This window comes from Callorhinchus milii, unplaced genomic scaffold (genome assembly GCF_018977255.1).
Source record: "Callorhinchus milii isolate IMCB2004 unplaced genomic scaffold, IMCB_Cmil_1.0 Scaffold28, whole genome shotgun sequence".
Lineage (NCBI taxonomy): Eukaryota > Metazoa > Chordata > Chondrichthyes > Chimaeriformes > Callorhinchidae > Callorhinchus > Callorhinchus milii.
The window spans coordinates 1,486,731-1,514,726 of record NW_024704769.1 but is presented as its reverse complement, the minus strand read 5'-3'; the positions used below and the strand labels follow the sequence as shown (position 1 = coordinate 1,514,726).

The window sequence follows — 27,996 nt, the reverse complement described above, 5'->3', positions numbered from 1 at the left end:
TAACGGAAAACGTAGTGACTGTGCGTTTTGCGGCTCTAAAGACGAAAGAGCTTCCAGCAGTGCTGCTGTTACTTCAATCACCTGGAAAGTAAGTGATGAATGAAGATGCCTTTTTAATCTTATGAAGACAGTGTACTATTTAACTGTGTTCCCAGTACAAAGGGTTTGGCATGATGTAAATCAACAAATCCTGCCAAGGAAGCAGCTCATCTGATAAAACCAGGCAGAGTTTGACAGCTCCCGGCTGATAAATGGGTCTCACTTTTCTCCCTCGGAGCAGATTGCTGACATACTAATTCTGGTTGAGTTACTTGGTGATATAACTATTGATCCCGTCATTATGGTGGTAAATGTAAATGTAAAGTACTAACATTGTGGCATTGAGAAGCGTAGGACTGAGCCTTGCAAATCCTGGCGAATGCCTGAGCCCCATTTCCTCTCCCTCTTTGCAGGCCGTGTTTTTTTTATGGCTCTATACAAATACGAACTGTTTTTTACATTCATTTCCACGGACCTTTCACCCAACAACGAGAAATGTGGAGGCCGGTAGCTCAGGGGTTGGAGGCCTCGCCTCGCAAGCGAGAGGACCCGGGTTCGATTCCCGGGCGGGTCAGGTCAGGGCGAAACATTGGCCAAGTTTCCTTACTCCACACACACACACACAGAGACAGAGATACGCACACACGCACACACACACACACACACACACGCCTCTGTTCACCAGCAGTAAGTAGGAACCTGGTTGTTAGTCGCTTTTCTGGGGGTAATAAGCCAACCCCCACCCACCCAAAAATAATAATAATAAATTGGTCGCTCAATTGGCTGCCGCGTTTTGCCCACAAAATATACAGTCACTACACTTTACAGCATATCCTGTGAAGGGCTTTGAGACGTCTCGAAAACATGAGAAGGCGCTGTGTCAGCCAATTCCATAGCGATTGAAGTCTTTGGTAAAGAGTGAGATGGAGTGTTGGTTCGGGCGCAATGAAGATGTAGGGGACAGGGAGGGAAGAGTGTTAGAAATCCTGCACATTACTTATGTCCAACAGTTTGCGTGCCGGGTTGCGGAGAGCGACGACAACAGATATTGACAGCAAATGAAAACCCAGTAGTTGTGTCTTGGTGCACGGTTTCAAAATCCTTCCGTCAATCCTTCCATCTGCCTCCCAGTTGCCTTTCGCTATTTGGGTCCTCTCGAAAGAGGTCCCCCTTTCCCGAGCCAAACCGGAAGGCGAAACCAAAGCTGCCAGGACCTTCCCCCCAAAAATTCACGTTGCTCTTAGTGACGAATGTCTGGTTTTCGGGGAAAATTTGGTGAATTGTAATTTTACAAAGGAAAGAAACTCTTTATTCATCACTATAATTACCCAATCACAAATGCCTTGTGGCATTAGCAGTGAGGAACATGAACTCGCGAGCCTGGGGTTTGGAGTCTCTTCGAGAGCATTGGCTTTCTGGTGATTAACTGAAGCTCAGTTACGGAGTCCCTGTAGCTCGGTGGTTAGAGCACTCGCCTCGCAAGCGAGAGGACCTGGGTCCGATTCCCAGCAAAACCTTAGCTAAAGTTTCCTTACTCCACACACGCGCCTCCGTTTACTCAGCAATCAGTAGGAACCCGGTTGTTAGTCGATTGGCGGATCGCTTTCCCTTAATAATCCCTTAAAAAATTAATAAATTAATAATAATTTAGTCACTCAATCTACGACTGTTGTGGGGACGCTGCTGTGCGCAATTGGTTGGCGCATTTGCCCAGGAAATATACAACCAGTTCACTTGACAGTATATCCTGCGAAGCGCTTTGATAAGGAGTTCTGTCAGACGCAAGCATGATTATTAATATCGTTTGTGATGGGTTGGGGAGCGCTGGGTGTCACCTCGGAACATGCGCACCATCACACATCAGGAGCTGCCTTGTCGTGTCGCAAGGAGTCCACTACAATTACTAAACGGAGACATTTATCTGGAGCGAAATAAATCACACGACCTTGCAGAGCGATCAGGTGGCAAAGCAGTCATTCAAGGGCAGCTTCGAGCCAGATTTTCTTTCAAAGGTCCTGTGTGAGGAACGCATCAATCATCCCCTTTAGCCACTTCTGCTTGCAGTTAGACGTCAATTACGCTGTCAGGAGTTTGCAAGGCTCACATTTTCCACAGGGGCTTTGATGGAAAAGGAAAAGGTTCCAGTTGTTGATGTTCGAAGAACACAGACGTGATGGTATTGAATTCCCGCTGGCAGGACCTCGAGTTTGGTTTGGTTTGTGGCTTCCAGCGGCTAAGTCTGTCGGACACTGAGACACTCAGATAATGCTTGGGTTAGGCTCTACATTGAGGGCTGGATCCGGCTCAGATTTGATGTGATTTGAAGGGCGTAAAGTAACGCCAATAATAATCCTCGCGTTCGATCCAGCGCCTCATCACGCCGTCGAGACGTCTCAAAGCGCTTTACGGGATACACTGTAAAGTGGAGCGACTGTGTGTTTTGTGGGCAATTGCGCTCAGCGGCGTCCCCACAAACAGCCGTGGATTGAGCGCCCAAATTATTATTATTTTGTATATTTATTTTGAAGGGATTATTACCCCCGGAAAAGCCGTCCGCCAATCGACTAACAACCGGGTTCCTACTGACTGCCGGTAAACAGAGGTGCGTGTGTGTGTGTGCGTGTGTGTGGAGTAAGGAAAACTTGCCCAATGTCTCTCCCTGACCTGACCTACCCGGGAATCGAACCCCAGGTCCTCTCTCGCTTGCGAGGCGAGGGCTCTGACCCTGAGCTACAGGGAACTCCGCAATGGATCTGTCTGATGGTTTCTGGCTGCGTGGCGTTGTTACTGTGAGCTGGAGAACAAGGTTTTTCCTCACCCCCTCAGGAAGTATCACCAGCTGCAGTTCATTTCCCGCTGTCAGAGACTGAAGTGTAACACTAATCCCTATCACTCATGGCGTGCCAGCACTGTGTGACAGCTCCCCGCACCTTCACACACACACACACTGACCAGCGCAGCCCTGTATCTCAGTGATTAGAGCCCTCGCCTCGCAAGCGAGAGGACCTGGGTTTGATTCCCCGTCACTGCACTTAACAGTGTGTCCTGTGAAGCACTTTGAGACGTCACGAAGACGGGATAAGGCGCTGTATGAAATGCGAGGATTATTGTTGTTGCTATATTATAGTTTTGTGGTTCCAGCAGAGGAGGACAAATGTCAGAGAGGAAAAATTAAAGCGCTTTGAACATTCCTGAGGCAGCTCAGAGCTCCCTCTATCGCCCACAAAAAATATTAATCCTTCCATTTAATATAGCGCCTCATCACAACAACACCTCACAGGATGTTTCAGGTCAGGAGGACGTCCCAAGGCACTGGACAGTCAGGGAATTTGGACCCGAGCTGGGGGTTGGCATCAGGAGAGGGTGGAGGTCGGGGAGGGTGGGGGGGCTAAGAGGGTGACCAAAGGAGCGGTCGAAGAAGAGGGGACGGAGGGATTGTGGAATGGAGTTCCAAAAGGTTAGGTGTTGTCGGGTGGGGGGGGCAGAGAGTTTGAGACGTCTCAAAGCGCTTCACGGGATTTACACAAAGAAAACACGCCAAGTCGTCTTGAGAACAACTTTATTGCTAAACCTTTACAGTCAGGTCTGCGGAGAGGCCTGCGGGCGACAAAATGGGCTCACACCTTATTTTCTATCGATGGGGGTCTGCTTTGCACCTGCGCGGGAAGGCTGACTCTTACAGGAGGAACAAAGGTTATTGACTTCCTGTGATGGGTGGGATTGGTAATGAATTTGGCCGAATAGTTCTTCCAGCAATAGGTAGGGGTTTCAATGGTGATGATGTCTTTGTATGGCACTGAGCACATGACAAAATCTGTGTTATTCAGTTTGAAATTACCTGGTGGATTGGTGATGACGTATCTAATATTGAGAGAGAAGGGAAGGGAATGGTTAGTCTCTGTTTATCGCCCACCTCCCACCTTCAATGATAATAATTTAATTATTATTAAGTGCAGAACGTGGTGTAAGATCAGTCGTTCCACTACCGCGCACACTGATAACCGAGGGGCAAATATAGCTGGTTAACGGACATGGACAGCGGTGTGAGAGAGATTGATTTACCTTGCCTTCGACTCGAATTTGGAATTCTGTAAGCGGAAAAGCCCAAAGCAAAGAATTCCATAAACATTCAAAGCTTTACAGAACAGGTCTCCATAGTTCCCATTGTCCTACAGAAGGAATAACACAGGACTACATAATAATGCAATAATAATGACCCGATAAGGCGCTACATCAAATGCAAGGATTATTATTTTTATATTATACGTTTACAAGGCCCTGCTGAATTCTTCTGGGAGGACTCAGTGGGAGGATTCAATTTTGTTGTTGTTGCTGAGGCTTAGCTTCGTTTGTGTTCTTTATTTTGTTCCTGCCGCTGCTCTGCGACTCCCAGGTTACACGGTGGAGTGAATTGGCCGTATATTTTGTGGGCGAAACGCGGCAGCCAATTGCGCCCAGCAGCGTCCGTCCCACAAACAGGCGTGGATTTACTTTTTTTTGAAGGCATTATTACCCCCGTAAACGCCAGCCGCCAACCGGGTTCTTGCTTACCGCTAGGTAAACAGAGGTGTGTGTGTGGGGGGGGGGGGAGTAAGGAAACTTGCTCAATGTTTCGCCCTGACCTAACCCGCCCGGGAATCGAACCCGGGTCTCGCTTGCGAGGCGAGGGCTCTAACCCCCTGAGCTACAGGGATCTCCACTTACCGCATACTCTCTGAACCGTTTGTCACACAGGGTCATCCTGGCTAACTTGCACCTCTGCCTGTTCACCATGTGGTGCTCAATATCCGAGCCGCCTCTTAACACATCCTCATCCCCTAACTGCTCTTCCAACTCATGTGTTGCTCCACCTGTCACCAATGTGCGGATCAGGGTCAGGATATTTTCATTGAAGTAAGTCTGAATGAGGGAAAAAGACACGGTTGTTTGATTTATAATGATAATAATAATCCTTGTATTTGATACAGCGCCTTCTCGCTTACCCCCGTGAAGCGCTTTGAGACGTCTCGAAGACTCGATAAGGCTCTGTATCAAGCGCAAGATGATTATTATTGCATTTGTTATAGACGTCTCAAAGCTCTTCACAGAAACTCGGCCTTACAGAGCTTGCAAACTGATCTTCCCTTAAAATGAAGTTACATAAAGTTGAACTGATGTTTGGATAAATCATTCAATATCTCAGAGTAAATAACCATTGGGACCATTAATAAATAACTAAATGCCTGGTGGGCGCTAATGAAATGATCTTTGCAGGCAGAACACTCAGAAGGTTAATTAAAGTTCAGTCACATTCCAAATCGCTCATTAAACCACGCGTTCAGTCCCATCATTTAAAATCACAGCGCAATTAAAATATTAAAGTCAGTTGAAATGTAATACGGGGTAATTTATATCCAGGCAATGTGTTATGAGGGTCAAAGCTGAGGGTGCAATAAACTGAGAGGTTCCATTACAGTCCATTCCAGAATTCAGTCATCTATAGTAATGATAATAATCCTTGCATTTGATCCAGCGCCTTATCACGTCTTCGAGATGTCTCATCGAACTTAAAAATCCAAAGTGGCGGATGACACGAAACCAGGAGGGGGAGTAAACACCGAGGATGACATTAAAAAAATGCAACGAGATATAGATAGGCCGGGGGGGTGGGCAAATAGGTGAAGAATAATGTAGGGTAGTGTGAAGTCATCCACCTCGGCGGCAAAAACAGTAGAGCAGATTACTTTTTAGAAGGGGCGAGACTCGACAGTGTGAGCGTTCAGAGGGACTTGGGTGTCCTTGTACACCAGTCACAAAAAGTTTGCAGGTACAGCAAGTGATTAGGATGCCTAACGGTATGTCGGCATTTGTTACAAAAGGGTGAGAATATAAGAGTAGGGAAGTCTTACTGCAACTGTATAGGGCCCCGGTGAGACCGCACCGAGAGGATTGTGTGCAGTTTTGTCTCCTTATTTAAGAAAGGGTGTACTCGCCTTGGGGGGGGGTACAGCGTAGAGTCACTGGGTGGGTACCTGGGATGAGGGGGATGAGTTATGAGAATAGGTTGAGCAATTGAGGCCTATATTCTCTAGAATATAGAAGAATGAGAGGTGATCTTATAGAAACCTATAAGATTATTAAGGGGCACGACAGAATGGGAGACATTTTCCCCGGTTGGAGAAACTGTAACCAGGGGTCACAGTCTTAAAATTAGGGGTAAACCCTTTCGTACTGAGTTGAGGAAAAACTTCTTCACTCAGAGGGTTGTGAATTTATGGAATTCTCTGTCCCAAAGGGTAGAGTCCTTGAACATATTCAAGACTGAGATTGATAGATTTCTTGTGGATAAAGGGATTAAGGGATATGGGGATAAGGCGGGCGGGTGGAGTTAGAATAGATCAGCCATGATCTTATTGAATGGCGGGGCAGGGCTGGAGGGGCCGAATGGCCGACTCCTGCTCCTAATTCTTATGTTCTTATGTTCTATGTTCAAAGCACTTCACAGGATACACTGTAAAGTCATTTGACTAACAACCGGGTTCCTACTGACTGTCGGTAAACAGAGACGCGCGTGTGTGTGTGTGTGTGTGTGTGTGTGTGTGTGGTGGTTGGGGGGGAGTAAGGAAACTTGCCCAATGTTTCGCCCTGGCCTGACCCGCCCGGGAATCGAACCCGGGTTCTCTGAAAGCTTTGGTACGGTGGGAACACACCCAACGTTAGCTGCTGTTTAACCTGCACCGGTCAAAGAGGAAGGTCATCAGACACGACCTGAAGATGGTGGGGTGGGGGGGGGGGGGAAGGGATAGAGCGAGAATGTTCCAGAGTATGGGGCCGTAGTGGCTGAAAACCCAATACTGTATCCCAAGATAATTTCGCCCATATAGCGAATTCACCTTACAGCGTGTCCCGTGAAGCGCTTTGAGACGTCTCGAAGACGCTGGGAGTCGCTCTATGGGACGCAAGGATTATTATCATTATTACTATTGTTATTATTTTATTATAATCAGAACGGTAAGACTTGCTGGAGGAAGGACGAGAACTGCTGGCTGTTTAAACCAACGCGATGCCTTCACTGAACGGCCTCAGCAGCTGGTAATATTTACGAAGCATAAACATAAATGCTGTCACCATCCCGGACTGGCTGAGCGAGAGCCGCTCAGCCTAACAACTTGTGTAACTCACACCAGGCGACTCTTTCAAACCAGTTCCCGATGTGTAAAACCCATTACAAATGTTTGTCAGATTAATGGCTGGCCACGAGCCACTCCCCGTGGGTTCCATTGTGTAACCAGCGGAGAATGTGGCACGTTTACAACACTGAGCTTCGAATTGGGTTAAGTTAGCTCAACGGTGGGTGCCTTAAGCTCCCCCTCACCCACCCCCTCACCCACCCCCTCAACCACCCAGATCCTGACAACCCTCTCCCTTCCAGCCTTCGTCCGTTCATAATAATCCTCGCATTCGATCCAGCGCCTCGTCACGTCTTCGAGACGTCTCAAAGCGTCTCCCCACACACAGCCGTGGGTTAAGTGACCAAATTATAATTATTATTATTGTTTTATTTTTATTTTTGAAGGGACTATTACCCCCGGAAAAGCGATCGGTCAATCAACTAACAACCGGGTTCCTACTGACTGCTGGTAAACAGAGGCGTGTGTGTGTGTGTGGTGGGGGGTGTGCGGAGGGGGGGGGCAGTAAGGAAACTTGGCTGCCGTGTTTCGCTGACAAAATATACAGGCACTACACTTTACGGCATATTCTGTGAAGCGTTTTGAGACGCCTCGAAGACGTGATAAGGCGCTGTGTCAAATGCCGGGATTATTATCAATAAAGGTTTGTTCATGGAGTGCTATATACTGTAAAGGCTTCTGCTTTTAACCCAGTTTCTACGTGAACCGCATTGAACGTCCAAACAAACGGCCCACATCTGGTTCCAATTTTCTGTCAGAGAGATAATTATTTGGAGAGGACAAGTTTGCAGGGCGATGGGGAGAGAGTGGGAGAGGGATTGATTTGGACAACTCTTTTCAAAGAGCCAGCACAGATACGATGGGCCGAATGGCCTCCTTCTGCGCCGTATGATTCTCTGATTCCAGGAACTGCCGAGTTCCATAAAACATAAAACCCGAAATAAAAATAAGGGATAAATAACGGGGGCCAAAAGCAGACTGCATTCGAGACATTTGCTCATCAATTGATTCCATTCAAACGGATTTGGTGCAGTTCTTGCATCTTCCGATGTGCTTTGCTGAGAGCAGATCAGGTTTCTGGGATGTAGTTCCATGAGGAAGTATTGACGAAAGAAATCTAAAACCCATCGGCAGCTCTGTCTATCTGACCTGCCTCTATTCAGCTCTGATTAATGTGTTGAAATCGCAGCCTGATTAATTAGTTTCTAAGCTGGTGTGGGTCCCTCCAAGTGGCTTCAGGTGTCAGGTGGAGTCCTGTAGCTCAGGGGTTAGAGCACTCGCCTCGCAAGCGAGAGGACCTGGGAGCGATTCCTGGTCAGGGCGAAACGCTGGGCAAGTTTCCTCACTCCCCCGACACACACACGAGCGCCTCTGGTTACCGGCGGTCAGTAGGAACCCGGTTGTTAGTCGATTGGCGGATCGCTTTTCCGGGGGTAATAATCCCCTTCAAAAAAAAATAATAACTTGGTCACTCAATCCACGGCTGTTTGTGGGGGACGCTGCTGTGCGCAATTGGCTGCCGCGTTTCGCCCGCAAAATATACAGTCACTACACTTTATTCTTTACAGTGTGTTCTGTGAAGCGCTTTGGGACGTCCTCCCGACGTGAAAAGCGCTATATCAAATGCAAGGATTATTATTATTATTATTCTGTGAAACGTTGGGCAAGTTTCCTTACTCCACACACACACACACGCGGCTCTGTTTACCCAGCAGTATATTCTGTGTACTAATAATTGAGACGGTTCGAAGACGTGATAAGGCGCTATATCAAATGCAAGGATTATTATTATTATTATTATGGTTATTATTACCAAAGCAGAAGTCAAACTGGGAAAAATCGGGAGTTTACATTGGGGATTGAGGAGTGAGCGAGAGAACCGACAATGTAACGTCAGCTGAGCTGTAAGGCTGATAATAATAATAATAATAATCATTGCATTTGATATAACGCTTTTCACGTCTTCTAGACGTCTCAAAGCGCTTCACAGGATAGACTGTAAAGTGTAGTGACTGTGTATTTGTGGGCGAAATGCGGCAGCCAATTGCGCGTAGCAGCGTATCCCCACAAACAGCCGCGGGTTGATGTGCCTTCATCAGTGCACTTTTGAAAAAGGTTTTTCAGCCGCACGAAAACGCCCACGATTTCTCCCAGAACTCGGTAAAAAATCATCAAAGAAACCAGATCCGTGCTCGTCGCTTCCAATAAAGAATACGATTTCTCAGTAACATCTCAGTGTGGGAGCAATTTCCCAGAACGGAACTTGATATCACTTCTCTCTCTCTCTCTCTCTCTTTCTTTCTCCGCTGTGTAAACTGGGAGAAAAAAAGACTGAATTCCTGAATGTCAGTGTTTAAGTTCTGCAAACAAAAAACGAACCTTTTTTTTTCTCCATTCCTTTACACACCCAAAAAAAAAAAGTCTGACTCGCGAAGATTCACCAGAAACGAGAGAATGCGTAATGCAGACCAGACAGAACACCAGCGAATGAAGGACTGGGGAAAATGGAGACCTTGGGGGTCAGATATTTTATTGTTAAACTCCTGGCAAAGATCTCTCTTGAAGGGCTCGAGGTAGGGCCAAGTCATGACCGGATCATTGTATTCAAGGAACCCGTCTGGCAGGAAAGCCAAACCTCTCAAGAACACAATAATCCTTGAGTTTGATTCAGGTGCTCGAGATGTCTCGAAGCCCTTCACAGGATAAAGACTACGATTTCTCAGTAACATCTCGAGATGTCGTGCGACCTCAGTGTGGGAGCAATTTCCCAGAACGGAACTCGATATCGCTTCTCTCTCTCTCTCTTCCCTGAGTAATTTTTAACTGGGAAAAAAACCTGAATTCCCGAATGTCACCGATTAAACTTGGCAGCGTGTGTTGTGTGGGTGAAACACCGCAGCCAATGGCGCACAGCAGCGTCCCCACAAACAGTCGTGGATTGAGTGAACAAATTATTATTTGGCTTTGTCTTTGAAGGGATTATTACCCCCGGAAAAGCCATCCCCCAATCGACTAACAACCGGGTTCCTACTGACTGCCGGTAAACAGAGGCGCGTGTGTGTGTGTGTGTGTGTGTGTGGAGTAAGGACACCAAAGTTTCGCCCTGACCTGACCAGTCCGGGAATCGAACCCAGGTCCTCTCGCCTGCGAGGCGAGGGCTCTAATCCTGGATTCCTCTACGCTACAGGACACGAGGAGAAGCTGAGCTTGAACTCACCGCACACATTAACGAGTTCAAAATATTCGCTGCAAAGACGCATCCACTCGCATATGGCCGTGTGAGGTACAGGTCAATATCAGCTTCATCCCAGCTCTCCTGGTCCAGATACCGCACACTAGACTCATTCACTGGAATGGCAACACAAGAGAATGGACTGTCAGTGTGTACACGAGAACATAAGGACTTGCCGGTGGAGGAAGACCAAGGTCCATCCAGTTTGCCTTCCACCATCCTGGCAGTCGCTTGACATGTCATGTCCCATAGGAACAGGAGTGGGCCATTCAGCCCATCGAGCCTATTCCACCATTCTATGAGATCTGTAATAATAATAACACTAATAATCCTCACATTTGACATGGCGCTTCATCACGTCTTCGAGACGTCTCAAAGCGCTTCGCAGGATACACTGTAAAGTGTAGTGACTGTGTATATTTGTGGGCAAAATGCGGCAGGCAATTGCGCACAGCGGCATCCCCACAAACAGCCGTGGAGGGAAGTGGCCATTCTTTTTTGGGGGGGATGGATTATTACCCCCGGAAAAGCGACACGCCAGTCGACTAACAACCCGGCTCCGGTTCCTTGCTGAAGGTGTGGCCCTGCACCGCCCGGGAATCGAACGAACCCGGACTTGCGAGGCGAGAGCGCCCTCTCGAACCACCGAGCTGGAGGCCGGAGCAGAGGGAGGCTGTGGGAAGCTCAAGTGGGGACGGGAGGCGAGGAGGACGAGGGAGAGTGATGGAGGGTGGAGGACAGGGATGGGGGAAAGCATTTCAGGGCAGAACCTAACGCTGAACATGCCCAGAGTTCATGTAAAGCCACATTCCCCACATCACTTACCCAAGGAGGTGATGGTAGGGATTCTGAAGTACTGTTTGGGGAAGTTGTCTTGCAGGTCATTACTCTCCTCTCTTGCCTTAGTGTCTATATAAAAAATAAAGCAGTGTTCGACACGATTAGACATTAATCTTACCTGTAAAAGTCACCGAATTAGGAAACTGTTCAGTTCCTCGCGCCTCTGGCATCTTTCTGTACGGCCGTTAATTATAACGAGCCAGGAAAAGGGGTACTTTTGATGCTAATCGAACCAAATTAGAGAGCGATTCTGAACTGAGGCGGCAATATTAGCTCTACGTGGGGTTTCGGTGTTCCTGGGCCAGGGACAATTAAATCTTAATTAATAATAATAAAAATAATAATCCTTGCGTTCGAGACGCCTCAAAGCGCTTCATGGAATACATTGCAAAGTGTAGTGACTGCATATTTTGTGGGAGAAACACGGCAGCCAATTGCGCACAGCAGCGACCCCACAAACAGTTCTGGATTGAGTGACACTGTTGTCATTGTTGTTATTTAAGGGATTATTACCCCCGGAAAAGCAAACTGCCAATTGACTAACAACCGGGTTCCTACTGACTGCCGGTAAACAGTCGACAAACACAAACCATTGCTAAATCCACTGAACATTGCAGCATTTTCCATCTGGATGGATTCCAGGCCCGTCAGACTGGGAGCCTATTGATTAATGTTCCTCTGCCTGCTCTCCGTCTCTCTCTCTCTCTCTCCGACTGGAGCATGCGAGCAGGGCCGGTGATTAATACGAGTCTCATTTAAGGGCTTCTCAAAGAAGTTCCAATTAAAATATTTATCTCCCGCAAGTATTTCCTAACGTGCACTGTGTCGAGCTGTTTCCTTGTGAATGACCAGAGGCTGTCAAACAGACTGGATGTTGATTCAAGTCACCACGAGATTCATTGAGTGTCTGAGCTGAAATGCACATCGCAGCTTGGCTCACTTGTAGCCCCCCCACACCCCCCCGAAAGTTATTCCCTTCCCTGTAGCTCAGTGGTTAGAGCACTCTCCTCGCAAGTGAGAGGACCTGGGTTCGATTCCCGGGCGGGGAGAAACATTACTCACACACGCACACACACACACGCCTCTGTTTACCAGCAGTCAGTAGCGGTTATTAGTCGATTGGGGGATCGCTTTTCTGGGGGAAATAATTCCTCCAATAAATAAATGATAGTTTGGTCGCTCGATCCACGGCTGTTTGTGGGGAACACTGCTGTGCGCAATCGGCTGCCGCGAATCGAAGATGCAATAAGGCACTGTATCAATAGTGATAATAATAATAATAATCCTTGTGTTTGACACAGCACCGTATCACGCCTTCGGGACGTCTCAAAGCCCTTCACCGTAACAGGAATTGCCTGTATTTTGTGGGCGTAAGTGCCAGGATTATTATTATTGCGATTAATAATTAATATTAATACTACTAATAATAATATAACGCTCAACATTCATACCTAAACTGATGGAGGAGAACTGTTCATCGGCTAAGCTTTCCTCAAACAGCATGCCTTTGATGTTGAGGGTAGCCAGAACGCACTCTTTATCTTGCAGAGGTTTCTCTTTGAACTTCACCCAGTTGGAGGAGAGGATCACACACATATCGCAGCAGCCGATGTTGACGCTCTTTAAGTCCGCACGGCAGAGAGGTGAGCCCTGAGGGCACAATAGGTAAATGACACCAACAACAACTTGCACCCGATGGAGCGCCCTTTCAAGTGGGGTAGCGTCCTGGAGCGCTTCGCGGTGACGGAGTCTGACGACGAGCCCAGGGGGAGAGCGAGGGGAGGGGGTGGGGAGGAGTGGGGTAGGGAGTGACCCAGAAAGGAAGGTGTGGGAGGGGGAGGGAGGCGATGGGTGGGGGGGGGTGGTGGGGGGGGTTGAAGGTGGGAAGGGAGTGGCCCACATATTCATGGTTCAGTTGAGTATTTAGGTTGCAAAATACAGTCACTCCACTTTACAGTGTTTCCTGTGAAGCGCTCGTGGAGTTCCCCGGAGCTCAGGGGTTCGAGCCCTCGCCTCGCAAGCGAGAGGACCCGGGTTCGATTCCCGGGCGGGTCAGGTCAGGGCGAAACGTTGGGCAAGTTTCCTTACTCCCCCACCCCCTCCACCCCCCCCCACCCACACACACACGTTTCAAATGCGAGGACGATCAATCAATCCCGTCGATAAGGCCTCGAAAACTAGTGGCGCAAAAAGCTGCTCCCGTGCGCTCACACCTACCATCATGATGAATAGTTTGGGGAAGTAGTTGATGCTGTGCCACTCGGATGTCAGGTAATCCAACGATCCCACCAGCACGATGGTCTTCAGCTCATCGTAGGTGAAGCAGCTGGCTCTCAGGGGCATGATGAAGTTCCTTAGCCCCAGGCTCGGGGCTCGAGCGTCCCCAAAGACGCACACAATCACGTGTTTGCACAGACTGCGGCTGCCCGCTGTATGACGGTCCTGCGCAACAACAACGTCGTGTGTTTACCCGGCGCCCCCTTCGCCCGGGCTTGCGTCCCGGAGCGCTTGACACTGGGGGGAAGTCTGACCTCCGAGGGGGCCATGGGGAGAGGGAGTGGGGGTGTGGGGTGGTGTTGGGGGGCGGGGGGGGGGGTGGGGGCGTGGGGGAGAAAGCCACAACTGCACGTTAAGATTAGCTCCTGGTCGCGGCCTATGCTTATTAAGTGGGGTTCCCTGGCGCTCAGGGGTTAGAGCCCTCGCCTCGCAAGCGAGAGAGGACCCGGGTTCGATTCCCGGGCGGGTCAGGTCAGGGCGAAACATTGGGCAAGTTTCCTTACTCCCCCCCCGCCCCCGCTCCACCCCCCCCACCCCACATAGACACACACACGTCTCTGTTTACCGGCAGTCAGTAGGAACCCAGTTGGCGGATGGCTTTTTCGGGGGGTAATAATCCCTTCAAAATAAATGAATAAATCAATAATAATTTGGTCGCTCAACCCACGGCTGTTTGTGGGGACGCTGCTGTGCGCAATTGGCTGTTGCGTTTGGCCCACAAAACACACGGCCAATCCTCTTCACGGTCTATTCTGAGCAGCGCTTCGAGACGTCGCGACGATGTGATAAGGCGTCGTATCGACGCGAGGATCGTTTTTATTATTATTTGTCTATTACTGTTCTGCATCTCCGTCTTAAGAATAATAATAAAATAAGCCGCGCAATTGACCCGGCGCCTGATCACGTCTTTGAGACGTCTCAAAGTGCCTGGCGGGATACTCTGTGAAGCGTAGTGACTGTGTGTTTTGAGGGGGAAACGCGGCAGCCAATTGCGCGCACTCAACATTCCCGCCCAACCGAGGTGCCAATTGCCCACCTTGGGTGGCACCTACGGTCTAAAACCAACCAGAGAGACTTCTTTGATGTTCTTGGGCTGGCACCAGTGGTACATTCCAGTTGAGTCGTAATTCCTGGCATCTTCATATTCATCATCTTCCTCCACTATCTTCTGAAACCTGCAGAGAGGGCAAATCTTAACCGTGGGCTGTTTTTTATTTTTTTCTTACGCGAGATGTTGATGGAATTTTTTTTAAAAACAAGTAACGCTTCGTCACAGAGAACGAGTACATTCTGATCGACTGGTGTCAATGTCCCATCTCCTCAGCCTTCTCTCGTTCCACCGCATCCCACACCACGTAGTTGGTTAGAAGCCTTCGCCTCGTGAGCGAGAGGACCAGGGCAAAACATTGGGCAAGTTTCCTTGCTCCCCCCGCCCCCCCACACCCACCCCCCCACCCCCGCCCCCGCCCCACACACACGCGCGCGCCCCTGTTTACCAGCAGTCAGTAGGAACCCGGTTGTTACTCGATTGGGGGATCGCTTTTCCAGGGGGTAATAATCTGTTCAAACTAAACAAATAGATATTTGGTCACTCAACCCACGGCTGTTTGTGGGGGACGCTGCTGTGCGCAATCGGCTGCCGCGTTCCGCCCACAAAACACACAGTCACTACCCTTTACATTGTACCCCGTGAAGAGCTCTGAGACGTCTCGAAGACGCGATCAGGCGCCGGGTCAAACGTCTCAATAAAGCTGCAAAGAGTCAATCCTACGTTGGGCTGCGTGAGGGATTATCAGCAGAGTTCCTCGAGTTCGAAACACGAAGGTTGGATTAAATTCCCTGCACAGACAGTCATGAGATCAGTCTCCTGCTCTCCCCCCACCGCTCCACCCCTTCTTTAAAATCACCTGTTTACCACATTCCACATGGCCAGACCTAATCTTTCTCATTCCAATGGATAGAAACGATCATCTTTTGTGGCGACATTAAGCTGACGTTATCAGTCTGGCTCTGAGATTGACGAGGGAATGTTCTCGAGCCTCTGCGCTACCTCAGACTTGGCTGAACCCGTGAAGATTGCACTAGAATGGGAACGAAAGGCGCAGGTGCAGTCAGATCAGCGAGGGATGAATAGTGCCTTACGAGAATATACTGCGTTGGTCCAATGCAGTTACCTTATCAGCAGGCGCCTGATTAATCCTCCGAATCACACAAACCATTCCCGGTGCATTCTCTCGCAACAAACCACACGTAAGAATATAAGCATTTGCTTCTGTGCTGATAAGCCCGTAAGAATTTGCTCAGCAAAAGACCGAGCTCCATCCCGTTCCACAAACAAAAATATATAATAATAATCCTCGCCTTTGGCACAGCGCCTCATCACGTCTTCGAGACGTCACAAAGCGCTTCACGGGATACACTGTAAAGTGGAGTGACTGGGTGTTTTGTGGGCGACTGCGCACAGCAGCGTCCCCCCCCACAAACAGCCGTGGGTTGGAGTGACCGAATTATTATTATTTTGTTTTTCTGAAGGAATACTCACGGAAAAGGTGACTGTACTAACAACCGGGTTCCTACTCGCCGCTGGGTACACAGAGCGAAAACGTAAGCACGGTCAAAAAGGAAGGTCTTTGGGCGGCGTTTGAAGGTGGGGAGGGAGGGAGAGAGAGAGAGAGAGGGGGGGGAGGCGAGGCGGAGGGTTTGAGGGAGCGAGTGACAGAGTTTTCGGGGCGCGGTGGCTGAAAGCGCGACCTTCTGTTTCTACGCTGTTACTAAACCCTCACAGTCCACCCCACTCTGTCTGCTCCTTTCTTTGCAAACAGCCCCCTGAGCGATCCAGCTATAAACCTTGAAAAATAACGCAACGTAAAAGTGTTTGACACAGCTCCAGGGAGTTCGAAGAGCCGTAAATGGCAAGGAAATAGCGCCGAATGATTTATTTCACGCTACTAATCTTCACACCCAGTCATCCCTCAGAACTTTTTTGCTCGTGACAGATTTTAATAATAATAATAATGCCGGCAGCAATTCACGGCATCAGCGGTAGACATATTTATCAAGCTGTCAATCCAAGTAAATGAAATTCCATAAGCCATAATGTAACGTGTTTAAGGGGAGCAAATAAAGCAAGTCACCACAAAATATTACTGGCTGGGATTGTGTGTATAATCTTGTCGATGTATTGCGCACTCAGCGATGTAAATTCTCCCTGTGATTTATTGCTCTAAGACGTGGCTGACATTCTTTTTTAGTTAGTTAGTTAGTTTCTGTCTCGTTAGCTGTAAACTTCGGATAAAACCATCACGCTGATATTTGAATAATAATCTAATCGTGAAATGTTTGGCAATTAAACAGCAGCTGTTCTCTCTCTCTCTCTTTCTCTCTCGTTCTCTCTGCGCTCTCTCTCTCTCTCGTTCTCTCTGCGCTCTCTCTCTCTCTCTCGTTCTCTCTGCGCTCTCTCTCTCTCTCTCTCTCTCTCATCACGTCTCCTGAAACTGTATTTCAGATGAAAAATTAAGCTTGGGATTGCAAACAAGGGTGTTGCCTGGTCTGACTGGGTGTGGTTCCATAGGCACTGTCTGCTCTCACCTATCCGGTTCTTTTTGGCCAGCAATTAATTGGGAAACCCGTCACCGTGGCTTAAGAGCCTCCGAGAATTCCCCACATCCCCCCCCCCCCACACCTGGAAACCCCAGAGAGAGATTGTCGGGATGGAATGCGCTCTCTGTCGCTCTCTCTTTCTCTCTCCCTGGGGGGGAACGCCCCTTGCTTACCTAATTCCGGAGAGCGTGAGGCCCAGAAGATAAGAACCCTTGCATTTGATCACGTCTTCGAGACGTCTCAAAGCGCTTCACAGGACACACTGTAAAGTGTAGCGACGGTGTATTTTGTGGGTGAAACGTAGCAGCCAATTGCACCAGCAGCGTCCCCACAAACAGCCGTGGGTTGAGTGACCATGTTAGTATTGTCGAAGGGATTATTACCCCCGGGAAAGCGATCTGTCAATCGACTAACAACCAGGTTCCTACTTACAACAGAGGCGTGTGGAGCAATGAAACTTATCTAAGGTTTCACCCTTTGACATGTTACAGATACAACCACATGCAAGACATGGAATGTAAATACACTCATCCTACAGACGTGTTCCCACACATCTCCTACCACCCCCCCCCCCACAACACACACTACCGACACACACACACACAACAGACGCACATACACAAAACACACAACGCACACGACCGTCCTCAAAGCAAGAACTTATTTTGATTCTTTTAAATGCCACGCACATCCTCCAGATAATCCATCTGTCAACTCTGACAGCCGAGCACTGTAAATTATATTATTTATGAATGTTTGGCATTAAACCAGTTGTAAGCTTGTCATGAAAAATACTCTCGACAATACTTCACGGCAGAGGAGTGTGGTTGGCAAAGGCAGAGTCAACACACAGAGTAATATAAAATATTTATGTGCTCGGTACTGAGGTGTCTCTCACTGAGTCTGTGTGAATTGTGTGATAAATACATACACTATAGATGACACTATTCATGTCAATTCCTCCAACTGAACATGAGTAACGCACTCTTTCGAAGCCAGAGAACCCATCATCCTCAGACCGAAACAACCCCGTGGTTATAAAAAGCTCTTTTATAATAATAATAATAATATTATTTGATATAGGAGTTCTCTGTGGCTCAGGGGTTCGAGCCCTCGCCTCGCAGGCGAGAGGACCCGGGTTCGATTCCCGGGCGGGTCAGGTCAGGGCGAAACCTTGGGCAGGTTTCCTTATACTCTCCCCCCCCCACACACACACACACACACGCGCCTCTGTTTACCGGCAGTCAGTAGGAACCGGATTGTTAGTCGATTGGCGGATGGCTTTTCCGGGGGTTTGTGGGGACACCGCTGTGCGCAATTGCCTGCCGCGTTTCGCCCACAAAATACACAGTCACCACACTTTACAGTATGTCCTGTGAAGGGCTTTGGGACCCTGTATCATATGCGAGGATTATTATTATTATTATTATTATTATTAATAATACACCATCCGAACCACTTAAGAAAGACCCGTAACACCTGGAATCCACGTGTGAGACAGACAGATGTTGTCTGCTGGATGACTGCTGTGTGTTAAGGTGTAGTACTGAGCTCAGAGATGGAAGATGTCTCTTACCTCTCTTTTGATGATCGACTTGCCAGAACCCGATAGGCCTCACCTTTGGCGAGAGGAATGTCTGCCATTATATTTTCAGCTGCGAAGAGAAACGGGAGATAATAATAATAATATCAATAATAATCCTCGCACTTGACCCAGCGCCTCATCACGGCTTCGAGACGTCTCAAAGCCCTTCACAGGCTATACGGTCAAGTGAATTGACTGCAGTTTTGTGGGCGAAACGCGGCAGCCAATTGCGCACAGCAGCGTCCCCCCAAACAGCCGTGGGTTAAGTGACCAAGTTATTATTATTATGTAATTTTTTTTTAAGGGGTTATTACCCCGGAAAAGCGATCCGCCAATCGACTAACAACCGGGTTCCTACTGACTGCCGGTAACCAGAGGCGCATGTGTATGTGTGTGTGTGTGTGGGGGGGGTATAAGGAAACCTGCCCAAGGTTTGTGTGTGTGTGTGTGTGTGTGGGTGTGTGTGTGCGTGTGTGCGTGGAGGAAGGAAACTTGCCCAAGGTTTCGCCCTGACCTGACCCGCCCGGGAATCGAACCCGGGTCCTTCTGACCAAGAGCCATGAGTGTAATCAATCGTGCCGGCCGGTAGCTTCCCAACAGTATACTCTGTGAAGCGCTTTGAGACATCTCCATGATGCAATAAGGTGCTCTGCCAAATTGCAAGGCTTATGATGCTATCATTATTATTATTTGATTGTTATTATTATTGGAAGAAGATCGAGGCCACTCACAGCTTTTGCATATACATTTTTTAATCCTCTTCAAGTCATAAATGTCTGTATGGCATAAATTGCAGTAAATGTTTGCCCTGAGGAAGGGGGAGTGGGGGGAGTGGGGGGGAGAGCAAGAGAGAGAGGTAGAAATGTTAGCTCAGATGTCAGTTTGCGACCACACATACACCACACGACCTCCCCCTTTTTTTCTCCTCCTTCAAGTCCCGCCTGAAAACCTTCCTCTTCAACCGTGCTTAGGGGCAGCTCCCCACCCCCTACCAGCACCCCCCACCCCCCCCCACCACCGCCCTTGCCCCCCAGCCACCCAGTCAGGCTCCGCCACGGTTAAGTGCTCTGAGACGCTATCCTGCGTAGAGGGTGCTACACAAGTGCAAGTTGGTGGTGTTATTGACGCGATAAGGCGCTGAATCAAATGCAAGGAGTATTATTATTATTATTATTATTATGGAGAGTCAACCCCCTATCCGTCCCCCCCACCACCAACCCCTGCACCCCACACCCCGATAAACTGATGTTTATCCTCCTTTTAATTCCGGGAAAGTAGGAAAAGCCGGACTTGTCATAATTACCTGATCACGTTGCCACGTTTGCGAGCAAAAAAGAATCCTAAGGTGTGTGGTTGTATCTTGATGTGATCACCAGGGTTCACTAATAAACTGCAAAGGGAATGGACACACGTAGCCTGAGACCGAAGGTTACTGCGACTGGTCAGCCAAGCGCAGAACAATTCCTACTAGGAGCCCTCGCCACGAGAGAGAGGACCCGGGTTCGATTCCCAGCCGGGCAGGGAGACACACTGGGCAAGTTTCCTTACTCCACACACCCACACACACGCGCACACACACACATGCACACACGCCTCTGTTTACCCAGTAGGAACCCGGTTGTTAGTCGATTGGCAGATCGCTTTCCCAGGGGGCAAGACATTTCTCCCTGCCAGGACTCGAACCCGGGTCTCTCGCTTGCGAGGCGAGTGCTCTATCCGCCGAGCTGCAGGATTCCAGCTAGACTTTAGATGTAGTCACCTCTTGTTCTCGAATTCTCTGTGCTCAATGGCAATCAGCAGTATCTTGAGCTTAACAAAGCAAATGCTGCAACGAGAGAGAGAGAGAGAGAGAGAGAGATGGTGAGAAGCTGCCGAGGGCCAAATTTGCCCAGTTTGAGAAACGTCTGGGTGGGTGGGGGTGGGGGGGGAGAGCTGCATAAGCAATACTTTTGTGTTTCCCTTCCAGAAACATAATGTGACATTTATGGGTGACGGAGGAAGCGGGTGGGCCAGATGAAATGGGGGGATGGGGGAGGATGAAATCGGTTCGGGGGCCGGATGTGGCCCGGGGGCCGCCAGTTGGACCATCCTGGGTGTTTCTGAGACAAAGCTGATATCTTAGAAAGGTGGTGGTCGTGTGGGGGTGGGGTGGGGGTGGGCGGGGGGGGGTGTTGTTATAGGTTGTTGATCTGGTCGAGCTGGAGGTCACTCACTTGCACACTGCAGCAAAGCTCATTCCGTTGAAGCTGTTAGAAAGATATTCCGTGTAAAGGTCATTCGATATTCCTTCCAGATAACTGTCGACCCAGGTACCGGAAGTAATCTGGAGATGGGATGAAACGGCCCGTATGAGGTTGGTGAGCGACAAAGGGCAACCACACTTATCAGCAGGCGCTCCTGCTCTACAGGACTGTGGATTCCTGTAGCTCGGGGGTTCGAGCCCTCGCCACGCAAGCGAGAGGACCCGGGTTCGATTCTCGGGCGGGTCAGGTCAGGGCGAAATATTGGGCAAGTTTCCTCACTCCCCCCTCACCCCAACCCCCCACACACACACACGCGCCTCTGTTTACCAGCAGTCAGTAGGAACCCGGTTGTTAGTCGATTGGCCGATCGCTTTTCCGGGGGTAATAATCCCACCCCCCAAAAAAATCGGTCGCTCAATCCATGGGGACGCTTCTGTGCGCAATTGGCTTCCGTGTTTCACCCACAAAATACACGGTCACTACACTTCACAATATACCCTGGGAGGAGCTTTGAGACATCTGAACGACCTTACTCGGCGCTACATCAAATGCAAGTATTATTGAAACGACCGATTGACCGACCGAAGGGATTATTACCCCCGGAAATCGATAAAACAGATTTAAAAACAAATGATGTTTGATATTATAAAAGTAAATGCCAGGTTAAAGAAAAAGGAGATACATACGTACAGGCAAAAGGGTGTGGATTTCTTACCTTCACATCTGATTTCTTGATGAAGAGGTTCGCAAGCAAAGTGGAGAAACCTGGCACAACACAGTTCTGGGCAAGGAAACCCAACTTCAACTCTGAGAGGCAGATGACAATGTCCCTCTGGTTCATGTCCCAGTTGGGCAGGTTCTGTAGATACGCCTGGAATACCAACACCAACAACAACAACTTGCATTGAGACAGCGCCCCTCACTGGAGACCGACCGAGGGCAAAAGAAGTCCAAGGTCCATCCAGTTCTCCTTCCACCTGTCTGCGTGCAGAATATATCGCAGAGTGGACTGACTGTATATTTTGTGGGCGAAACGCGGCACCCAATTGCGCACAGCAGCGTCCCCACAAACAACGTCCCACAATAAATCAATAAATTGGTCACTTCGATTTATTGATTGATTTTTTGAAGGAATCATTATCCCTGGAAAAGCGTTCTGACAATCAACTAACAACCGGGTTCCTACTGACTGCTGGTAAACAGAGGCGCGTGTGTGTGTGTGTGTGTGGGGGGGGGGGTTGGGGGAGTAAGGAAACTTGCCCAACATTTCGCCCTGACCTAACCCGCCCGGGAATCGAACCCGGGTCCTCTCGCTTGCGAGGCGAGGGCTCTAACCCCTGAGCTCCAGGGAACTCCTATATGTTGGTGGGATACACGGGATTCTCAGTTTGGTTTGGAGAGAATTAAGCACGGAGGCGGGTTTCCGGGTTGGATGACTGACCTTGCTATGATACTGAAGCAATTGTACGATGACTCTGACATCTGGAGCGTACTGTTTTATAGAGATAGCCCTAGAGTAAGACACTGAAATCAGTAGCCATCACATCTCAATAGGACTGTCCGAGTGAGGTGTGACAAGAACATGAAGACCGACGTCCATCAAGTCAAGTTCCTTCCACCTTCCATCATTCTTACCTCATAATATTAATGGAATCTTCCACCTCTGCATTTGTAGAGTTCTTGTCTGCGAGGATTAGACAGGCATCTGCTTTGATCACCTGCTCTTTCACCCAACAGAGAAATGGTTTAGTCAACAACACCACCACCAACAACACCACCAACAACATTACACCTGTAAAGCACCTTTCACATCGGGAGGACGTTCCCAAGGCGCTGATCAGTCAAGGGGGAAAAAATATCCTTGCGTTCGATCCAGCGCCTTATCACATCTTTGAGACGTCTCAAAGCGCTTCACAGGATACATTGGAACATGAATTGACTGCGTGTTTTGTGGGCGAAACACAGGTCAGTCAATCCACGAGTGTTTGCGGGAACGCCGCTGTGCGCAATTGGTTGCCGCGTTTCGCCCACAAAATATACACTTTACAGCGTATCCTGTGAAGCGCTTTGAGACGTTGCGAAGACATGATAAGGCACTGAATCGAATGCAAGGATTATTATTATTATTATAATAATTCTATGATTCTTACCTTAGCTCTGACAAGACTTTCGTGTTCAAACACCGAGCCTTGTAAAAATTCTAAGCGGGTGAGGTTCAGTTTGAACAGAGTCGACAAATCCACGTCAGGTTCAATACTGTGGGATATAAAGCGGTGGGCGCAGAATCTGTTAATCCACAAATTTTGGTCGTCCGAATTTGAACAACACATGATGCTTACACAGCGCCTTTCATGTCAGGAGCGTCCCAAGGCGCTGGAGAGTCAGGGGTTTGGACCCCGAGCTGGGGGTTGGGATCAGGAGGGGGGAATGGAGGGTGACCGAAGGGGCGGATGGTTGAAGAGGAGGGTCTTGAAGGAAGCAATCTGAGCGTAAACGGCCGCAGAAGGGAGTTAGAGCTGTCAGGCTGTTCTGGGTGGGTGGGTGGGTTTGTTTGTTTGTTGACTGACTAGGGTGTCAGCCGTGTCCTGCCCTGAACACCTCCAGCGTGAGCCACCACCGCCATTACAAAGGACAACAAGGTACAGGGCTATGGGGTGAGATCGGGCAGTGGAACGAGTTGGGGAGTTCTTTCGAAGAGCCAACACCACAACAACTTGCATTTATATAGTGCCCTTCAAACACACACTCACACATGCGGACATACACACACACACAGGCACAGACAGACACAGACAGACACAGACAGACAAGCACACACACAAACACAGACACAGAAGGACAGCCATATACAGACCCACACACACACGATCAAAAAGGTGGGATTTGAAGGTGGGGAGGGAGGGAACGTGACGAAGGGTAGGTATAGAGAAGGCCGGGTGTCTCACTCACTCCTCCAGAACTACTATGGCCACCACATTGCTTTCATCTTTCTCCTTATGGATGAAGTCGTTGAGGAAATCCCTCATCGAGTTAAAGGTGATATGGCCACACAAGACAATGTGCCTGCAAGAGATGAAATGCACACTTCCAAATTAATAATAATAATCCTTGCATCTGATATAGCACCTTACCGTGTTATTGAGACATCTTAAAGCGCTTCACAGGATGTACTGTAAAGTGTAGTGACTGTGTGTCTTGTGGACGAAATTAAATTACCTACATACTGCTAGGTCAACAGAGGCGTGTGTTCGTGGAGTAAAGAAATTTGCCTAAGGTTTCAGACTGCCTGGGAATCGAACCCGGGTCCTCTCGCTTGCGAGGCGAGCGTGTTAACCATCACATAACGGGACTCCAACTCAGCAAATCGACCAGGAAGTTTTTGCTCACTTTCTGCCAGTCACTGCCCTGTAATTCCCATTATACTTCTTCCTGCTTCCAATAATTTCAATCATCTCGGGGACGTGACTCGCGAACAGGCCCTTTGGGATAAAGGAAGGCAATTCAGAGGGAATCCAGGAAATTACAGCACAGGAGGAAGCTATTGGGCTCATTGAGCTTCAGCTGCTGCTGTTTATCCAACCAATACTACAGGAAATCCTGGCTCTTTCACATCCCCAACCATCCTGGGTGAGGCGGAGGGATTGAGGGGGAAGAGTGACAAAGTTTCGGGGCGTAGAGGCTGAAAGCGCGGCCACCGATGGTGGAATGGAGGGCACGGGGGACAAGCAGGAGGCCGGAGCCAGTCGAGTGGAGGGCAGTGGATAGTTGGGTTGGAGTCGGTTGGAGGGTGGGGAGGTGTGAAGGGATTTGTGAGACGAGTGCGAGGAGATCGAGATCGATAACTAAACTAGACTAAACGTGGGGTAAAGAAATGAAGGGTGATCTTTACCAGACCGCCGATGATGAAGAAGATCATAAAGATTTGACCGAGCATTGTTTTGACCACGATATCGCCATAGCCAACGGTGGACATGGTGACCATCAACAGATAGACACACTCCCAGTAGGTGATTTTATGGATGTTTGGTTCCTTCAGCCACGGGTCCCCCGAATTCTCATCTGTCGATGCAAAACCGATCGCGTTCTTAGTGCCGATAATAACAATAATAATCCTTGCATTTGATACAGCGCCTTATCACGTCTTCGGGACGTCTCACAGCACTTCGTAGGATGCACTGGAGTGACTGTGTGTCTAAACGCGGCAGCCAATTACGCTCAGCGACGTCCCATGTTTGCGTGGATTGAGTGCGTTTTTTTTTGGTAGAGATTATTACCCCCGGAAAAGCGATCCGCCAATCCAATAACAACCGGGTTCCTACTGACTGCTGGTAAACAGAGGCGCGCATGTGTGTGTGTGTGTGTGTGTGTGTGTGTGAGTGTGTGTGAAGGTGGTGGGGTGGGAGGGTGGAGTAAGGTTCGCCCTGACCTGACCCGTCCGGGAATCGAACCCAGGTTGCGAGGCGAGGGCTCTAAACCCCTGAGCCAAGTGATACTTGGGTGTTGTCCTGTGTGCACGGGATACTCATCCTCGCGTTTATCTTTCTGTGCGACTGTCGTTGAACGGTGGAGAGGTTCCAGTCCTCTCTGTTGGCAGTCAGCGCATTGTGGAAAAACTCACCATGTGGATGAAGCCGGCAGCTGAGAGCCAAGTTCCAAGAAATACACACATCAGACTCGTCAGCTTGATGTAGGTGCTGCAGGAAATAGAGTGAAAACCTACAACAACACGTTAGATTTACACGACGTAGTGAGGGTCGGGAGGGGGGGAGATCGAAAGCGCGGTTGGTCGAAGAGGAGGGTCTTGCGGGAGGCAAAGGAGGGAGAGAGCCAGGCAGACGGACTGTGGGATTGGAGTTCCAAAGGGGTGGGAGCAGAGAATATGCTCCATTCCCAAGCCCTGATAACATGCGACGTTAGTTACAAATAGCGTGGGGGTGATTGGCACCCGAGGCAGCCCTAACAACTCACTTTTTCTTCAGGATTTTTATGTACTGCAGGATTTCCGGCAGATGGATCAGCCTGAGTGATCGGAGGAACCTCAAACCTGTTCGTCACAAGAGTTGGTCAGGATCGAAGGACTTCCCGAAAACGATAACCGCCCTCGCGTTTGACACAGCCCCTCGTCACGTCTTCGAGACGTCTCAAAGCGCTTCACAAAGGACGCGCTGTAAAGTGAATTGACTGTGTTTTGCGGGGGGTGCGGTGCGGGGGTATAAGGAAACTTGCCCAAGGTTTCGCCCTGACCTGACCCGTCCAGGAATCAAACTCAGGTCCTCTCGCTTGCGAGGCGCGGGCTCTGACCCCTGAGCTACAGGGAACTCCGCTACCTACCTCACCCACCCCCGCAAAATCCAACATTAAACCGATTAATGTTCAGGGTGCATCCTCTACTACAGGATCGAAAGCTTGTACTCACCGACGCAATCCTGTTTGAAGTAGAGGGAAACCACAGTGGGAGGAATAGTGAAGAAATCCACAATGGAATTAATTTCAAACCAGAACCGCAGCTTATTGTTTGAGGCCACAAACTGTCAAGGACACAAATCACAACAGCCAGACTGATGAGCGACTCGAACGACTGCAAACAAACTGCCCTTGTCTGCTCCGGTACAATAATAATAATCATTTGACCCGGCGCCTGATCGCGTCTTCGCGACATCTCAAAGCGTTTCACAGGATACACTGTAAAGTGTGGTGACTGTGTGTTTTGTGGGCAAAACGCGGCAGCCAATTGCGCACAGCGACGTCCCCACAAACAGCCGTGGGTTGAAGCGATCGAATTATCATTATTATTATTATTTTAGGTTTTTTTGAAGGGATTATTACCCCCGGAAAGCGATCCGCCAATCGACTAACAACCGGGTTCCTACTGACTGCCGGTAACCAGAGGCGCGTGTGTGTGTGTGTGTGTGCGTGTGTGTGTGGGGGGGGACGTAAGGAAACTTGCCCAACGTTTCGCCCTGACCTGACCCGCCCGGGAATCGAACCCGGGTCCTCTCGCTTGCGAGGCGAGGGCTCGAACCCCTGAGCCACAGGGAACTCCACAAAAACAATATAACTTTGGGCCAAACAAGAGTACCTACCCGTAATCCAAAGTAGATGGTAAAAAATGCATTGAAACCCACGTCAATCAACTCCACTTCATCGAGGATAATCTGGGAGACGTCATAGTTTCTGCGGGAAAGAAAAAATGCAACGCAAGAAAGAAATAATAAATTATTTCTGAGGATGAAAATCTCTATCGGCCACTCCCACGAGTTATTTATCGTAACAACAATCCTCGCATTCGATACAGCGCCTGATCACGTCTTCGAGACGTCTCAAAGCGCCTCACGGGATGCACTGTGAAGTGCAGTGACTGTGTATTTTGTGGGCGAATCCCGGCAGCCGATCGCGCACAGCAGCGTCCCCCACAAACAGCCGTGGGTTGAAGCCACCGAATTATTATCATATTTTTTATTTATTTATGGTTTTGAAGGGATTATTACCCCCGGAAAAGCGATCCTCAAGACATGTGACTTGGATCATTTGGGTCCCCAATCAATCCTCCTGTGCTTTCAGCCCCCTACGCCCCGAAACTCAGTCACTCTCTCCCTCAATCCCTCCGCCTCGCCCCCCCCACCCCACCCTTCGCTCCCTCCCCACCTTCAAATCCCGCCTAAAGACCTTCCTTTTTTCATCGTGCTTACGGTCAACCTCCGCCCCCCCACCCACCCACCCCGGCTCGGAGTCAGACTAAGCCACTGTCACGCTCTCAGGGACTCTACCCCACATGAAGGACGCTGTGTAAGTGCAACATGTTGATGTGACTACAGTCCCATTTACTCCGTGTGAATACTTACTCCATGGAGTTGAAGAAGTAGATGAGCAGCGAAGCGAAGCTGAGCACGAACACAATTATCATCTGGCAGGAGAGGACACACACACACAGTCGATCAACAACACCAACAGCAAATGCCATTCACACGGCCCCCTTTCACGTCGGGAGGAAGTCCCAAGGCCCTGGACGGT

The 27,996-nt window shown here is 49.2% G+C and overlaps 1 protein-coding gene across 1 annotated transcript in view; it reads right to left on the bottom strand.

The window, feature by feature from the left end:
• Window positions 1-3,584: 3,584 nt before the first annotated feature.
• The window catches only part of LOC103171818 (calcium-activated potassium channel subunit alpha-1-like), a 29,732-nt gene continuing 5,320 nt past the window's right edge, over window positions 3,585-27,996 (bottom strand). The window contains exons 5-29 of the mRNA XM_042344415.1: window positions 27,828-27,889; window positions 27,069-27,207; window positions 26,402-26,513; window positions 25,954-26,029; window positions 25,600-25,679; window positions 24,875-25,044; window positions 24,373-24,464; window positions 23,935-24,048; window positions 23,136-23,241; window positions 22,621-22,703; window positions 22,427-22,496; window positions 21,701-21,856; window positions 20,956-21,065; window positions 20,502-20,567; window positions 20,046-20,180; window positions 19,474-19,550; window positions 18,734-18,812; window positions 14,624-14,732; window positions 13,498-13,722; window positions 12,732-12,930; window positions 11,266-11,349; window positions 10,426-10,556; window positions 4,744-4,938; window positions 4,102-4,208; window positions 3,585-3,900 (exon numbers count right to left, since the gene is read on the bottom strand). Of these exons, the coding sequence (XP_042200349.1) occupies window positions 3,657-3,900; window positions 4,102-4,208; window positions 4,744-4,938; window positions 10,426-10,556; window positions 11,266-11,349; window positions 12,732-12,930; window positions 13,498-13,722; window positions 14,624-14,732; window positions 18,734-18,812; window positions 19,474-19,550; window positions 20,046-20,180; window positions 20,502-20,567; window positions 20,956-21,065; window positions 21,701-21,856; window positions 22,427-22,496; window positions 22,621-22,703; window positions 23,136-23,241; window positions 23,935-24,048; window positions 24,373-24,464; window positions 24,875-25,044; window positions 25,600-25,679; window positions 25,954-26,029; window positions 26,402-26,513; window positions 27,069-27,207; window positions 27,828-27,889 (3,021 nt within the window). The 3' untranslated portion in view covers window positions 3,585-3,656. The remainder of the gene's footprint in view (window positions 3,901-4,101; window positions 4,209-4,743; window positions 4,939-10,425; window positions 10,557-11,265; window positions 11,350-12,731; window positions 12,931-13,497; window positions 13,723-14,623; window positions 14,733-18,733; window positions 18,813-19,473; window positions 19,551-20,045; window positions 20,181-20,501; window positions 20,568-20,955; window positions 21,066-21,700; window positions 21,857-22,426; window positions 22,497-22,620; window positions 22,704-23,135; window positions 23,242-23,934; window positions 24,049-24,372; window positions 24,465-24,874; window positions 25,045-25,599; window positions 25,680-25,953; window positions 26,030-26,401; window positions 26,514-27,068; window positions 27,208-27,827; window positions 27,890-27,996) is intronic.